The 16,653-nt window shown below is 34.1% G+C and overlaps 2 protein-coding genes across 15 annotated transcripts in view; one reads left to right on the forward strand and one right to left on the reverse strand.

Annotated features, from left to right (window-relative positions):
• Window positions 1-1,190: 1,190 nt before the first annotated feature.
• On the forward strand, window positions 1,191-8,059 carry LOC147386852 (uncharacterized). 14 transcript variants are annotated; one of them, XR_015172345.1, is made up of 11 exons: window positions 1,191-1,504; window positions 1,620-1,725; window positions 1,850-1,906; window positions 4,121-4,233; window positions 4,318-4,420; window positions 5,577-5,804; window positions 5,927-6,145; window positions 6,254-6,420; window positions 7,344-7,455; window positions 7,576-7,603; window positions 7,758-8,059. XR_015172345.1 is itself a non-coding variant. In XM_086424674.1 (7 exons), exons 3-7 carry the CDS (start codon window positions 4,223-4,225, stop codon window positions 6,410-6,412), a joined length of 720 nt encoding a protein of 239 aa, XP_086280800.1. In that variant the 5' UTR covers window positions 1,191-1,725; window positions 1,850-1,906; window positions 4,121-4,222; the 3' UTR covers window positions 6,413-7,317. The 14 variants fall into 14 exon arrangements, 3 of the variants coding, with proteins under 3 accessions (XP_086280800.1, XP_086280801.1, XP_086280802.1); XR_015172350.1 differs by having other exon boundaries at window positions 1,192-1,725; window positions 6,237-6,420; XR_015172355.1 differs by having other exon boundaries at window positions 1,227-1,725; window positions 6,295-6,420.
• A 1,698-nt stretch (window positions 8,060-9,757) lies between these two features.
• The window catches only part of LOC147386853 (uncharacterized), a 23,660-nt gene continuing 16,764 nt past the window's right edge, over window positions 9,758-16,653 (reverse strand). The window contains exons 2-4 of the mRNA XM_086424673.1: window positions 10,778-11,170; window positions 10,509-10,635; window positions 9,758-10,012 (exon numbers count right to left, since the gene is read on the reverse strand). Coding sequence (XP_086280799.1) covers window positions 10,510-10,635; window positions 10,778-11,170 — 519 coding nt within the window. The 3' untranslated portion in view covers window positions 9,758-10,012; window position 10,509. The remainder of the gene's footprint in view (window positions 10,013-10,508; window positions 10,636-10,777; window positions 11,171-16,653) is intronic.

Genomic DNA, 16,653 nt, shown 5'->3' on the forward strand with positions numbered 1-16,653 from the left:
CATCTCGAAATGTATCGTCCAAGATGTATCAGTTTTGAACATTCGGAGACGGTACAAGCTGTGAATTGAAATACTGAGTGCCATTGTCATTTCCTCCTCTGCACGGTTATGTTGTTTCTACTACAGCTGTTAAAGTTCTTATCACTAGTGCCATTAGTAGATTTTCGTTTATCGCAAAAATTTTCTATAAGCAGAAATTGGTAGCATATAACCAATGGCATATTCTTGAAAATAAGGTTGGCTAATGAACATTTGGCTACCAATCTTCTGATGGCAAGATATGTTGGGATGGCATTTTCGTATGGTCTTTCATTAAATATGTCCCTTGTGTTCTCTATTCAAAACCAATGCACATTAACCAACTACATCATTTCTGTCGAAAGGCTAAACCAATACATGCACATTCCTCTTGAAGCCCCAGAAGTCATAGTAGAAAAGCGTCCAACAGCTAGTTGGCCTGCTGTTAGCAGAGTGGAGATTTATGATTTGAAGGTATGTATGTGTGTATGTGTGCACGAATTTCACTTCCTATATCAATTTGTCACTTGGGACTGTTAGTTATGACAATTGAGGTTAAGCCTTAAAGGTATGCCGTGCAAGATATTGGGGAAAAGGTTGAGGTATGACACATACCTCAATCAACATTTTGACCTACTTCTCTATTACCTTTACATAATCCTATTAGGGGTTAATAGATTTTATTGAAATAATATCTTAGTGGGATTGCTCCTTGGGCATTTCAGTGCCCTTTCTTTTTAATTCTAGAGCAGCAAACTTACTTGCTTAATGAGATTAGTAACTCAGTGTAGTGAGAATTGAACCCAAATCTATAATATCATCACACATATATTTTACCAATTAAGATATTGAGTCCAGTTATTTATCTAGCTGAGTTACTTCAACCAAATGTTCTATCCATAAAACGGCATTAGTATTAAAAGGGCAAGTTATGAAGGTCAAGTCCCTATAGAGAGGAAAAGGTCTCCTTAGACTGTAGACTCTGATCAAGTCTTGGCTTCATGGGTAGCGTGATGCAAGACATTTCTATATAGTTACATAGATCACAAGGTGACATATGAACAATCGACAAGCAGCAGCCGGGTTATTGGCCAATCTTCCAAAATCTGAAATAGCCACTACAAGAAAATGTCTATTTTGGAACAAGAGGGCGAAACAGACTTTGGCCATTTGTAATAAAAAATGGGTTAAAACCATTTTTTAAATTAGAGACTGTTTTTATATCTTAATCCACTCAGTTTAACCTGAACCAAACTGAAGACGTCATTATCTCCTTCTTACAAGAAAGAAAGACGGAAACAGTATGAGAGAAAAGGAAAGTCGCTCGAAATCTACGAAAATCCAGTCGCTTCTCGATGAACTCAGGATTGACGAAGATTTATCAATTTCAGAGCGAAAACCATTTCGTTTCTTAGCGTCGATCGATTCTTTGTCTAAGATCTGCGAAACCTAAGGTTGGGATTGTCGAAAACCCTTTGTCTCCCATGTAAGATATTGTTTTCTTTCAATTTCCTCTTCGATCTATCATTTTTTTATGATTTTGGAACCCTATTACGCGATTCTTAGTTAGATCTGATTTGATTTGCTAATTTTTGGCTGAGATCGTTGCGTTTGGAGTCAATCGGTTGTGTTTAGCTAGTATTGCTATTTTGATTTGTGGATCTGAGGTAGAAATCTATCGTTTTTGGCTGAGAATCCTTGCATTTGGTATGTCTTCGATCCCTAGATTTGAATTTTAGTGATTTTGGATTTCTTAGATGGAATTTCGGTCAATGTAAGGTTTAATATCTTGTTTGATCTTTTAAGAACATTTTTTGTTGTTTTATTGAAGGTTTTAGTTCTGATTAAATCATCTTGGATCTCCTGTAGATTCTCTCTAAACACAGAGGTAAGCTTCGATCTAAAACTTGGACTTGGTTTTTGTTTCGAAGTGCTCTAAGCCTCTCTAACTGAACAGAACTTCAACCATTTTACCAAAAAAAAAAATAGTTGCATAAACAAATTTTAGGAAATAATTGAAGAAAAAATGACAACGAACTAAGCTAAAAAAATCCATTTATCAACTCACTAAATTTGTTATGGGTAGAAGTAGTGGAAAAGGTAAGATGTCTACTGTTGTTCCCAGTCATGAGGATCCTATAAGAAAGCATTCTATAGGATTTGAGATCAACAATGGAAACTGATTTGGAGCTCAGCCTTGCAGCATCTCAGACTTCCAATCTTGGAGGGTCGATTGTAGTGATTTGAGATCCTGAGATGGTTAGGGAAATTAAGATAGTTGTGCTTGGGTTTTGTGGAAGGGGTTTGTTTGTGGGGTTAAGGGCTTTTGAGGAACTTAGCTGTTGTGTTTCATTTACTTTTTGTTGGGTTTAGGAGTTTGTGTCTATCTTTTTGAGGAAATTAACTGTTTTTGTTTCATTTACTTTTGTGTGCTAAATATATGCAAAAGTCTTCAAATTGTTTTTAGTCCCTTTTCTATTATTATTGTTATGGTATCATTATGGAGTTAGTTAAGCATCGTGGTGGTGGTACTGGGGCTGTTGGGATTATGCTGATTATTAAAAAAAATAAAAACGGTTTGAATGTTTGATTTCTCAATTGTTTTCCTTGCAAATGCATCTAGTGCTGCCTTGGCATAGAATCCTTGAATGTTTCTTTAAACAAAATACAGGGGAAGTCAATTAGCCAAAACAATACACTGTTGGTTTTAGTTATTCTGAATATAACTATGTGACTTGGTGAACAGACCTTAGGTTAAGGAGACTGGTAGGTTATGTTTCAAAGAAAGAAACCTAATATGTTCCTTTAATTATTATTTCTGTAATTTTTTTTCAAAACAAAGTGTACCATCTTACCTAATCTAGGTCTAAGTCAATGTGTGATGCAGTTAGAAAATATGGGGGGGGGGGGGGGGGGGGGGTTAGGCAATTTGATTAAGGATTTGGGTATGATATGTTTTGTATTTATCAATATGATTGTTAGAGGCTTGGGATGGGATCGATGGGTGCTTCAAACTTTTGTCTTTGTTGGACTTGGATGCCAAATCTTCCTCTCTGGTCGGATGGTCAGAGGCAGTCAGGTAGGTTGAGGAAATTTTGCATTTGCAGTGTACCATGCTGGGCCCAGGATGGTTAATTGAAGCTTTCTTTTGATTGTTAGTTGTCTTGGACCAAACTGAAATAATTGCAAAAGAAGAACAGACGTTTAAAATGGCATTAAGCCATTTTTATTTAAAAATGGTATTAAACCATTTTACTTTTTAAAGCCAACCTCGAGGTTTTTGCAATAAGAAAGCCTTTATATGTGGCTTGCAACAAACCATTAATATGCTGTTTTGCTTTCATTTAATTTTTTTGAAAATATTTTCGATTATAATTGTCCATTGAAAAGAGAAAAAAGATAACAAGAACCTATATTGCATCAAATCCAACCGTAGGATGTTTCACTTATTGAAACCTGAGGTGCATTTTATTCTAGGGAAGGTGGTTGCCAAGGATTATGTGGAAGGTCACATGTAATAGGTTTTTTCCTTTCTATTTTGACGAAAATATTTTTATTGTTAACATCTAATATGTAAAGTAGAGTAGGGCTCAAACCTTAGCAGGTTTTCCTATACTATTTAGAAAAAATTAGATCTAGAATCAAGAAGCTGTACACAGGTAGAGAAAATCTGTAGAAAATAACCTTTCTCTTTTACTATGCTTTGGCTCTACTTGATCTGCTGCAAACATTTTCCTGGAAATATTTCTGCCATTTTTAGTTATTTAGTCATGCCAAAAATTTACAAACAAGGAAAATGCTTGCATGGTGGCCCATACTTTCAGTTGTCTGCATTCCTATTTGGTTTCATCTACTACAGGCTAGATATATTGCCTTATGCCTTTCTACTAGCATTGCCAATTTCATGTTTGTAGACAATTCAATGATAAATATTATTAAATTATTGAATTTCTTGTTTATTAGCTAATTCCCAAGATCATATTCAAAAGATATGGTAACCTATAGGATGGTCCAACACTGGTAGTCCACCAATCATATCTGAAAAATATATTTCTTTTTAAATCTGGAATTATACTCTTTTCCTGGTTTGTTATTTCTGCAGACGGTTCGATTTAAAAATGAGTTGGAGCGTAACATTACTATCAAGCTTGGATATGCTAATGCAAAAATATACTAGTGTGAAGATGAGCGATGCCGTCGTCCTATGTGCTACAAGTATGGTGATCTCTAGGACCTAAGGTTCTTATATTTTCATTGTTGCTCGGATTTTCATTATTTATGTTTAAAATTTGTATACAGGGCGTATGGCAGTGGAAAAGAAGATAGTCCTCCATGTGATGTTCCAGGATTTGAAGATGCAAGAATGAAGCTACTTAGACATGTCTCTTTTGTAGATTGCCCGGTAAGGTGATTGGCCTTTAGACGTTAATGTCAATGTATATATTAACTAGAATATTGTGATATGGGCATAACCACTGGCCTTTTGGAAGCTAACTTTTGATTACACAACAGCGTGAATTTTCTGAACTGCACGTTTGAGTTCTTTTTACCCTCTGCAGTGAATTGTGAATCTGCAAATCTGCAGTATGAACTTTCTTCTATTGGACATATGCAAAAGTATTGAGTGAGTAGACAGCTGTATTCTTAATCATTTTTATCAAGTTAAGATCATAACTTGAAGCAAGATTGAAGAACAGAAGTTAGGCCAGGAAAACTAGTTGCTTGAGTTGAAAGTGGATAACATTTTATGAAAACCATTGACTGGTTGAAGGATCTAATGGACAGAAGGTGAGTGAGCCATAAGGTATCCATTGAGGTGAGATATTGACTTTCGAGGGATGAGTCACGTGGACCAAAAGGTTAAAAAAATACATAATCAACCAATAACATTATGAATTGATAAAAGACAATTAGAAAAATGGGGGAACTGATAACTCAAAATCGTCACATTTTTGACACACGAAACTGTTAATTCACAATTTATCTGTCCAGATTACTGTCCAAATTCCAATTGAAGGTTTTTTTTTTTCTTTTTTGTTGGTATAAGCAAAATTTTTATTGAAAAGAGGACAAGGAGTCCTCAAGAGATGAAACAACAAAAGCAAGCCCATAAAGCAACAAGAAAAAGCGAAGAGAAAAGAAAGAAAAAACAAGGGCAACCCAAACTAATAAGAGGGTCACCCTTTACACACAAGATCCCACCGAAAGAAGAAGTCGTCAAAGGAAACCCCCCTGAACTCAGAAAAAAGCTTACACCAATAAAATAATAATAATTCCATAACATAATCCACACGAAGTTTAGTTTACATAGTCGGTCACTAAAATTTTTATTTATGTAAACTACGTTTGTATAGAGATGTAGAGTTGAAGACCAGCCAGTGATAAAACTAATTTCTGCAGTAATTCTTATTTGTATATTTTATGTGCCATAGTTACCTCATTTACTTCTCCCAATGACACTAATTGCAAGTTTGCATTGACGGCCTTGTGTGTATATATTTGTGGTTTTCTCTCTATAGTGGATCTGAAATTTTTTATTCTGCTTTTCTATCATTTAGGGTCATGATATTCTTATGGCTACCATGCTCAATGGAGCAGCCATTATGGATGGAGCATTACTTCTGATAGCCACCAATGAGAGTTGTCCCCAACCTCAGACTTCCGAGCATTTGGCCGCTGTTGAAATTATGCGCCTCCAACACATAATCATCCTTCAAAATAAGGTTGATCTTGTTCAAGAATATGTAGCCATCAACCAACATGAAGCTATCCAGAAGTTTATTCAGGTCAGTTTTCTTGGACCATAACCGATGCAATGTATATATATTTCTAAGCAAGCAAGAGATTATATACTTCCATTTGTTTACTGTACTGTTTTGAGTTAAATTTCAAACGTGAAATTTTGCAGAAAATGGTTGCTGATGGAGCACCAATGGTTCCAATATCTGCACAGTTAAAATATAACATTGACGTCGTATGTGAGTACCTTGTAAAAAAGATCCCAATCCCAGAAAGGAACTTTGTCTCACCACCCAATATGATAGTAATCAGATCTTTCGATGTGAATAAGCCGGGGTCTGAGGTTGATGAGATTAAAGGTGGTGTTGCTGGTGTAAGCATCCTTAGGGTATGCTGTTAATCCATTACTTTCAAAGATAGGTATCTAAGGTATATTTCGACAAGGATTTGTGGGGATCCTATTTATAACTGGCCAATAGGCATTATGCACATGCAGGGTCTTGAGACAACTCTTGTCCATCATTCATTTCTATCCAGGTCCATATATTTTGAATTTCATCCACTGTCAACACCATCACTAGCTTTGATTGAAGAAAGCATGGAGAGTTCATTTAGGAACTTTTGTAGTGGTCAACACATTTTGATTGCAGAATAAATACATTGGTGCGTTTCTCTCTTTCTTTTTTCTTTTTCTATACATAGACATGTTGTTTCCTAGAACTTGGATGTTCATGTTTGGGAAGCCTTTCTCCATGTAAACTAGTTCTTCTATATTTTGTGTATTTGCTGGTTTATTCTCATTCTGTTATGAAATAGGAGTGAAAGAACCATCCATGGGTTGTATAAACACCTTTTATTTTATATTTTTAAAATTGTCCATTTAAATAAACAAACATGCATATCCAGGCCGCCAAAATGATTGCTTTATGTCTGATACAACAGCTGCCCATGTCTTACATTAATGGGTATCTCAATCACCAAATATCAAATTATGTTTCTTACCTTCCGACAGTTCATGACTAACATTCAATTCCTTCCATTTCTAGCCTATATCTAGCCCTTTGATTTGTCTGTTTATGGTGTTGTGGATGCAGCTATCTGCTTAAGATTCCTTGCCCATCCTTTTTCTTCCTGAAGTTGTATAACCTATGTGTCAAAGTCATTCATTAAGGTGCAATGACATGGTCTAAGCACCATGTCATTTGTGGGCACTCTATTCGTAAGAACCTTTGATATTGCTGTTAGTTTTTAAGTAACTGTAAACAGGTTTAGTTCCATTTGTTGCCTATAAGTTGGAAGGAAAACTTGACATTCAAACCCTCCGATGCCTTTAAAAGCATTTGCACCAATCATATTCAATGAGGCCGATGCATTGAGTACAACCACAAATAAAAAAGACAACACTAAAGAACCCACCAAATACATTGTGATCCTAACTGCTTCTCAGTTTCTCTACTTCTCATAGGGAAGCTATGATTAATATAATTTAGTTAGAGTAATTTACACTTTTTAATGGTTGTCTTGTTCTTTGCCTTATCAGTTATTGTGATGAGCAATAGTATTAATTCGTTTCATGTTCATATCAGAGCTAAGAAGAAGAAGAAGAAGAGTAAGTGTTAATGGCATTTCATCCGCTCTTAAACCTCTAGATCTAAATGAGGATACGTAAGACAAGTCTTAGCTAATGCTCGAACCGAGGTAACTCTTCTTCTCTCTTCTCCAATCCTCAATAGTTCATGATTCCATGTTTCAATTTCATTCCTAATTAATTTATATGTTTTTTTTTTTAAAATTCTTCTGTGGCGGCAATTTTTACAGATCTTTGATACCTCTGTTGGCATAGCAGGTGAATAAAATTTACTTTTCAATTTAGAATTTAGAAAAAAAAAAAACAATACTTTTATAACCAAATTTTATAAAAGTTTATAGAGGACTTATTAATTATTTATAAACATTTGCTTTATCCCCTAACCTCTGGTCGTTTTGAAAACTTTTCACAGGGAAGACTCTTGTGGACTACTATTGAACTCTCAAAATAGCGCTTTGCGAGTGCTTGGAATTTGTAATGTATATATGGTAATGTAAAGAAGAAGTGATGGGTAGATTTCTTGTTTTAAGGGGGTGGTGGTGATTCTATTTTGTAATTTTGATGGTGAAGTATTTGGTTTTAAATTATAATTAATTGTAACTCTTTTTATGTGTAAATGAATGTGATAGAGAACCTCAATGTTCTCTATTTGTGTCCATTTTGACTGCGGTTAATGGTGGCGTAGAAAAAAAAAAAGTTTTGATTAATTTTTTTTTTTAAGTTTAGATATTGGTTTATGACCATTTTTACATCGGTTTGTAACCGATGTCTAAGTCCCAGACTTAAAACATTATTCTTATAGACATCGGATTTTAAATCGATGTCTAAGGTGTTATTTTTTTTACAAGTGCTTTCAGAGTTGGAACGGATTTAAGCCGTTCCACATTCCTAGATCTGGAACGGTTTTTAACGGTTGCAAATCCTGAAATATAGAACGGCTTCCAGCCGTTTAGACTCATTAATGACGCTTCGATTAAAGACGGTCTGGAAACCGTTTCACACTGAATTAGGAACGGTTATAAACCGTTCGTAATTGTCCTATTTGTTGTAGTGAGCACTCACTAAGAAGCTAATTGAGTCAGGGAAATATGGAAGCAACGGAGGTGTGCACCGATTTTAATTGCAGGAAATACAATAATTGGTGCAAACGCTGCATGTATGCGCTGGGCTGGGCTGGTTTTTGTAATTTTTTTTTAACAAAATAGCATACCGACGGACTTACTAAGTCTGTCGGTATAAGATATAGCGACAGGAAAGAGTACTGTCAGTAAAGATGTAAACCACTAATGAAAAATAAATTTCCGAACAAAGTTTTTTTCCAGAAAATAAAGGATATACCGATGGTAATTTTATTGTGCCATCGCTAAAACAAATACCGACTTCACTATCTCCGACGAGTGCTGATGAAAAACCTATCCATCAGTAAAATATTTTACAACGGAATTAGGAGGATTTAGCGACGGAACTAACCGTCGGTATAGGTCTCTTTTCTAGTAGTGTGAGGATCAATTTTTAGGGAATCTATATGAATAACTTCTCTATGTAATTATACATTGAATATGCAGACTGGTTTGGATTTAGTTGGGCATATTTTATAATGCTTTAGGAGATTTCTAAGATTCAATAATCCAAGTTTATGTCATTGAAATTTGAAAGAGCTTTTCAATTTAATTCCAAATAGAGGAAACATTAATTTTTTTTATCATGAACCTATACGCAAACTATTTTTAAATAATTAAAAAAAAAACGAAATCACACATTATTTCGCATGCATTTTACTAGTTATTGCTTTCGGGGAGACCCCCAAAGCATCTCCCCAATAAGATTTTGGGGCTAGAAAGGGGACATCTTCAATAGAATCAATTACAAAATCAATTACTTAATTATTTTTGAAAATCGTAAATTGCACATTCTCATATTTTTCCAAAGAGTCGCGCTGGAGTAACATTGAAATGTACATCGATTATCACATTGCTGATGTGGAGCTGCACACATAACCATGGATGCTTTTCACCTCGTATCTCGATAAAAAGCATCTATGGTTTCGTACGTACATCTATGTCAACGATGTGAGAATCGATATGTATTTTAATGTTACTTCAGCATTTTCCTTTTTCCAAATTCAATTGAATTCATTATAACTTAATTATTAGATTTTCGTTATAGTATCTAATATTTATTAGAAATTATATTTAACTAGTTCCAAAATAAAATGGACCCATTTAAATAATTAACGCCCTGGAGAAATATGTATCATTTAAATAATTAAATGATACATTTGTTCTAGGTATCCTCTTTTTTTCCATCTGGTATATATTTCTCCTGTTCGTTGAAACAAGAGTGACTGGCCCATTATTTGGTGGACTTTCAAATGATATAGAGATAAGTAAACAAATGGAGAAAAGTAAAGCATGCATCAATCTCACCAATCGATGAAGAAATTTAAAAACCCCAAAAACAGATATGTTGTTCATTGTTTGGAAATGGATTCAAACTATTATTGAACACCATCACACATGAAAATTATAGGATCATTCGAACTTAGTACTTGGGTTTCTTATGAGGGTTGCTCACATTGGCTACACTACCATTGGAATTTGGAGTCCCCATCTTCATGATCCTTTTCTCTTCCTTCTTGTACCAAATCCCACAAGCATTGCATAAGGTCTGAAATTCAAGAGAAAAGAGTTGGAAAGGCATGCTAAAAAGTAACGAGCAAGAAATTAAACAAAGCAGGTTTACTAAATAGATAAAATTAAGGAAATTACAGTCTCAATGTAATTTTTTCAGAAAATTGATATTGATGAGAATCTCATATGAACAATGAATGATATATTTCTAAATTTGAATCTCTCTCCTTGGCATCACCAAAAGGATCTCCAGCATTTAAAATTATACTCAAGTATTCCATAAAAGGAATCTTCAACTCTATGAAGGGTTGGAGTTGAGAAACCTGAATTTAAAATTAATGATTGAGTTGGTCTTACCCAAAGAGACAGAGAAAACAAATAGAGAAAATTAAAGGATCAAATCTATTTTTCTAAGAAATTTAAAACACAAAAGCAAATGTCTTTTTGATCCTTAATGTTAAAAAAAAAAAAAAAAATTCAAACCTTAGCACCTTCACACACATTCTAAAAGGAAAGTCAAACGCATACATCACCTTAGATCTTGGGTTTTTTCTGAGGGTTGCTCGCACTGGCTTCATTAACCTTATTCTTTTTACTCTCCATCAATGAAGCCAACCACACTTCCTTTTTGTGTTGAAGACCACAAGGGTTGCAGAGAGTCTGAAATTAATGAAAAAAACATAGTTTGAAGGACTTGAAAGTAGCAACAAATAAGAAATCAAACATAAGATTTTCATTACACATAGTAACTTAAAACAAAATTTCATTCTTAATGCAATATTTTTATGGAAAAAACTTATACCTTATTTCCCATGGGACCATTTCTCCACAAGGAACTTGTAGTTGTCTGACAAACCAAGCACTTACGAACATTAGGGATCTTAAATTTTCCATTCTTCTTTTGGACATTGCTTACTGCCACATTGTCTTGTGATTTTAAAACATCGGGATGTCTTCCATAGTTTCGGCTGGTAATGGAACTATCTTCTGTGCCAGGAATTGCAATTGTAGGTCGACTTCCATTGACTCCAGAGCCATTGGAACTACCTAAGCAAGGAATTGCCATTGAAGGATGATTTCCATCAAATCCAATGCCCCCAATGCTGTCCTTAAAGTTCACCAGCTTGGGAATCCAAGGAAATGTAGTACTATATGCAGTAGCTATTCTATTTATCATTCTAGAGTTGCCTGTCACCTATTTGAGAAAAACAAAATAATCAATTTCTTAAATTATTAAGTTAATACATTAACATGGCTTCAAAACCCTTTATCGCCTACAAACTATGAATCACTGAAACCTCTTCCTTATCTAACAGTAGTCTAGATAATTATATGACAATGAACTTGAACTATTATATATGTAGTTTACAAGATGAAGAATTGTGGACCGTCCAATTTTGTGTACTTTTGATGCGCTTAGAAGTTTCGGAATGGGCTAAATTTTGGTGACGATGATCTCCTTACCATAGAGATCATCCTCACCAAACATCAGCCCATTCTGGAACTTCTAACCCATATAGGAAAAAAACACGTTTGCCAAAGCATTGGCTTAATAGTTCACTTTATCATATAGATATATTCAAGTTCATTATGATATTTGTTTATTTTATTATTATTAAAAATGATTATTTTTGTCTTAAACCCAAACAATACATACCAAAATAATTATTTAAAGTTACAATCTTGAAGGTATCAAGTGACTATGCAAACCAGTGAGATTGTCACTCTGGGGAAAAAAACAGCGAGTCTTTAAACCTGTGATCTCATCACTTGAAAAACCTACTATTTGGCACTTTCACATTTTGGGAATAAATATGAATAGCTTGCCAGTGGCGGGATTGCAAACCCAACTACCTCAAATATATTTTGTTATTATTACTCTCTTTGTATACCACTTTTTTCCGTTGTATATTTTGTTATGTTCCTCAAGAACTTTTTAGAATTGTTGATGAAGACTTAATCTGTACCTACACCCGCTAGTAGTGTTTTAGGGTGGGGACCCTTTTACTCCAGCTTATCAATCATTAAAAAAAAAAAAAAAAAAAGACAAGCAAAGCAGTCAAGCCCTAAATTGGAATCAAAGACTCCAATAAACAGTTTTACAAAGAATTACGAGCATACTCCCAAAAAGCCTAAATTGGAATCAATAGGGAATCAATCACCACCTCAACATACCTTTTATTATGTGATACAATGTATCTCATGCATCATAATTTGATGCATCTCTTACATCTTTTTCAAGAAAGAGTATGCAATTGGTGTCTTTGAATGAATTCTCTCAATCTCATCAATTGATAGATTATTAGATCGCCCAAAATCCAATCGTACTTCTTGGTGGTCACCATCTATCTATAAAGTCCATCGTTGTGCTTGGTGGAGGTTGAGCTTTGATACCATGTAGAAATCTGATTTATTAAGTATTCTCGGATGAATATTACATGAACTCTATTAAGGTATTTATAGAGATTACATCAACTAAGATATAAGAAACTAACCTAATATAGATATACAAATTATCTATAATTCCTAATTTAAAATATCCTAAATAGATATTGCTAATTTTTTATTCTCAATCACCACCTCAACCTACCTTTTATTATGAGATACATTGAGAATGATACAATGTATCTCATGCATCATAATATGATGCATCTCTTACAAAGACCTATATGATAGGGCCATTTACCAGATGTATTCACACTTGTGAGCTCTAGTGTATGAAGATTGAAGCATTTTCTTACTCAAGGTGTAACAAACCAATGTGGGAGAAGAGAATTATTTGCAAGCTTATAGGGTTCTTATAAATTTAGATTGGATTATTACGGATCCTCAAAGGTCAATGAGATATGTTCATCACGGTATAGCTAACAATTCCCCAATTTTTGTATCATTTAAGGATGTTCAAAAAGGAGGTTGATCAAGTTCTATAAAGTCGTTTCTAGAACCCTAATTACATAGACTTTATCAGTAAATCATACACTAAATCCCCTCATTAGACGTAACGCATGGTTTGTTCATATTTATCATTGATTTCAATTAAATTATATAATTTAGAACTAATTACTGTTATTTACGTGTAACATGAAATATTCGCAGAGTTTCAAGGTGAATCAAAAAAATTCAAAGTTACGACTATGATCAAAGATCCAAAACAAGACCATGGACCAAAATTCAAGTCAATTGATCAAAACTTTACTGCGCCGCCATGATCAACGATGGTGACACTGTCAACGAAGAAAGTCAAGCCTCGAATTTCGTACTGAAACTTGGCTGCTAAAAGACATTAGTATTGAAGTAGAACTTTTGTATTTTTGTAAATAAGGAATGTTGTCGAAACCTTAATTTCCATAAAAAAATCCTAATTTGGTATCTTTTTAAATAGAAAACCAGACCAAGAGTTAAACTATCTAGAGATATTAGAGAATTAGTTTTGATTTTTATTTTCTTTCTTTCTTAGTTTTATGAAAGTTGTAAGGAAGTTCTGTCGGTTTCAAGTCAAGAAGCAATAAAAATAATTTCTTTTTCTCACCTCTACTTTTTCTTTTCATACTTTCTTTACTTTATTTTTTACTTTATTGTTCTTGCGATGACAATTGACTAAATCTCCGTTAGAACGGTTGAAGAAGCCTGAGCAAGATTTGTTAGTGTTTTACTGTTCTCATAATGACTTAATAGTTTTATTGTGATAACATAGGTATTTATTATTAGGTTAAATATTAAATGTTTTCAAAGTTTTGATGGTCTCTTTTTTGATAAGTTCAAGAAGAACCATGTTCTACAGAGAATAATTAATGTTTACCTAATAATCTTAGCCTAAATTATTGTATACTTTTGATCTCGTATATATTTTAACTGTTTGATTTTTCGATCCACAAACATTAGCTTTATTTAGTGGGTCGAGATAAATAGAGATCAGAACTCATTGATAAAGCTTGTGAAGGTGAATCCAATTGATTTACACATTTCTCTCGTATTCTTAAGTTTTTTACTTTAGTAGTTTATTTTAGATAAATCCTCTCTTCCAAACTATTTTTAAATCACTTGTTAAAATTGAATTGGGTTGGAAATAAAAAAATACTTTTGATTAATGTTGTATCTATGGTTCGACCTTTATTTGACAATGTTTTCTTTTTTTCTTATTTTATCATCATCTATAGCTCAAAAAAATACTTTAGACTAATAGTGTAGTCCAATATCTTTTTATCCGAAAATCATATTCGATTTTTTGTCGATCAAAATTTTACTTCAGAAAAATTTTTAAAAAAATACTATTAGATTCCTAAAGTTAGCTCGAACAAAATCGTAAAATTTGAGTCAATTTCATCAAAAAATTTCCACACCGTCTGGGTCAACTATGGCACCGTAATCAAATCTCGAGATTCGCAATTCAAATTTTTTCAGAATATTTCTTCAGATTTATGGATTTCAATGAATACATAATTTTTCTAGAATTCTAATTTTTATTTTTCTTTTATTTTTAGCCGAAGGATTCGACGAGGAGCAATGTGGTTGGAAAATTTTATTCCACAACCCAGATCCGATTCTTTGATGAAGAAACATGAATTTATTTTTGTTTAAAGTAGAGCTACAGTAGGATTTTTTTTAGAAGTTCTTTTAATTATTTTTAGAATTTAATTTTAATTATTTTGAGAATGCTCGAATTGTAATAGAATCAACGGAGGACGACAGTAGGACGTAATTGTCTCGGCTCATTAGGTTTGCACACAGAGTTGTGTGTCGATGACCCGAGTCGACTCAATTCATTCAACACCCGTCTAGAACAGGAAGTAAAATTCATAACCCCCACGCATCCCTTGCAAGTGGATTTCTGTATTGAATTTGAGTGAATTAACTACACACTTCTGATTGCACATTAGTAAAAATGGCACCCTTACGAAGATGGCACAAACAAGATAAGAATCAGATTTCATCACCGCATTCTTGTCCTATTAGAAAATTAATTCACACAAGCCCAAATTTAATTAAAATCTGATTAGACTCGACTATAGGTCCCATTGAGCTCAATAGCAAAACTAGCCTGGGTTGCACCAATTACACTTCTTGATCGAATTTAGTGCCTAAGTGCAATCCTACCCCGTTGTACCCTATTATAGTAGAAGGATAGACTTCGTCTATTCTAGACGAAGAGGTAATTTAAGAGTGCCTTTGTTCAGCATCGTACACCACCTCTTATCGAGAGATTAAACTAAGTGATTTGGATTTCAAATAAGTAGGTTGGAAGTTCAAGCTATCCCTTTGAAACAGTTAAGAGCTGTCTAGTCTAATAGGAAGCCATCAAGTACGTGTGAAATTCCTCCCTACTATTTGTATTCATCATTAAGAAGTCGATGTATTCTTGACCATGATCAGAAACATATACTTGATTTCTGCCACAACTATGCCTGTGGTGGATACTTTGGAGGTAAGAAAATAGTAGCAAAAGTGTTGCAATGCAGTTTTTACTAGTCAACGTTTTTTTATGATGCCTACATCTTCGTTAAGTCTTATGATCTATGCCAACATTTAAGTAAGATTAGCCGAAGGAATGAAATGCCCCAACAAGCCATTTTGATCATCGAAATTTTTGATGTTTGGGGCATTGATTTCATGACCTTCCCCATTTCGCACGAATTCGAATATATTCTAGCTGTAGTCGACTACGTGTCTAAATGGGTAAAAGCAACAACGTGTCGGACCAACGACCACAAAGTCGTTGTGAACTTCCTTAAAAATATCGTATTTGCTCACTTTGATACTCCAAGGACAATCATTAGCGATGGAGGTACACACTTTTGCAACCGAGTTTTTGAAAGCCTCATGTGTAAATACGCTTTTACTCATAAGGTTGCCACTCCATATCAACCTCATACGAGGGGATAGTCGAAATATCCAATCGTGAAGTTCAAACCATTCTTGAAAAAATAGTAAATCCTCCATGAAAAGATTGGGCTTTGCGATTAAATGACGCCTTGTAGGCATATTGTACTACTTTCAAAACTTCGATTGGCATGTTCCCTTATCGTCTCATCTTTGGAAAATTTTGTCACCTCTTGGTAGAACTCGAACACCGCACGTATTGGCTTATAAAACATCTCAACTTTGATCTTGCCAAGGTAGGAGAGTATAAAAAACTTCAACTCTCTGAGTTGGAAGAACTATGTAACGATGTATACTATAGTGCTCGACTATACAAGGATCGTACAAAGGCCTAGCATGACAAATACATTCAAAGAAACTCCTTCCATATAGGTCAGTGTCGAGGTATGGATGAGCTGTAAATAAATTAGGAGAATTTATTTGAAATCCCTTAAATTGAGGGATTCAATTAGATAATCTTCCAGATTTAGAAATGATTTAGTTTCATATTTAGGTCTTCCAGATTTAGGAATGATTTAGTTTCCTATTTCTTTATCTTATAATCTCCTATAAAATACCGTGTATTGTCAACTTAAAGAAATACATAATTCTTTTTTTTCTCCTATCATATTTCGTTTCATGGTATCAAAGCCTTAGGTTCTAAAACATAGGAATCATTTTGGCTTTCATCATTTTTTTTTCTTAGCCATTATAACTGGGATGAGGAAGACTCCATGATTATGTCCTGGCTATGGGACTCCATGGAACCAACGATCAGTGACATATGTATGTTCTTGACTACTGCAAAGGAAATTTGGGACT

This window comes from Akebia trifoliata, chromosome 14, assembly GCF_017979445.1.
Source record: "Akebia trifoliata isolate Shusen 1 chromosome 14, ASM1797944v1, whole genome shotgun sequence".
NCBI classification, from domain to species: Eukaryota; Viridiplantae; Streptophyta; class Magnoliopsida; order Ranunculales; family Lardizabalaceae; genus Akebia; species Akebia trifoliata.

Bases quoted from the DNA above. Each gene is read 5' to 3' on its own strand.
- LOC147386852 (XM_086424674.1), top strand. The intron at 4,421-5,576 runs GTAAGGTGATTG...TCTATCATTTAG, and splicing joins TCTCTTTTGTAGATTGCCCG to GGTCATGATATTCTTATGGC. The intron at 6,146-6,253 runs GTATGCTGTTAA...ATGCACATGCAG, and splicing joins CTGGTGTAAGCATCCTTAGG to GGTCTTGAGACAACTCTTGT.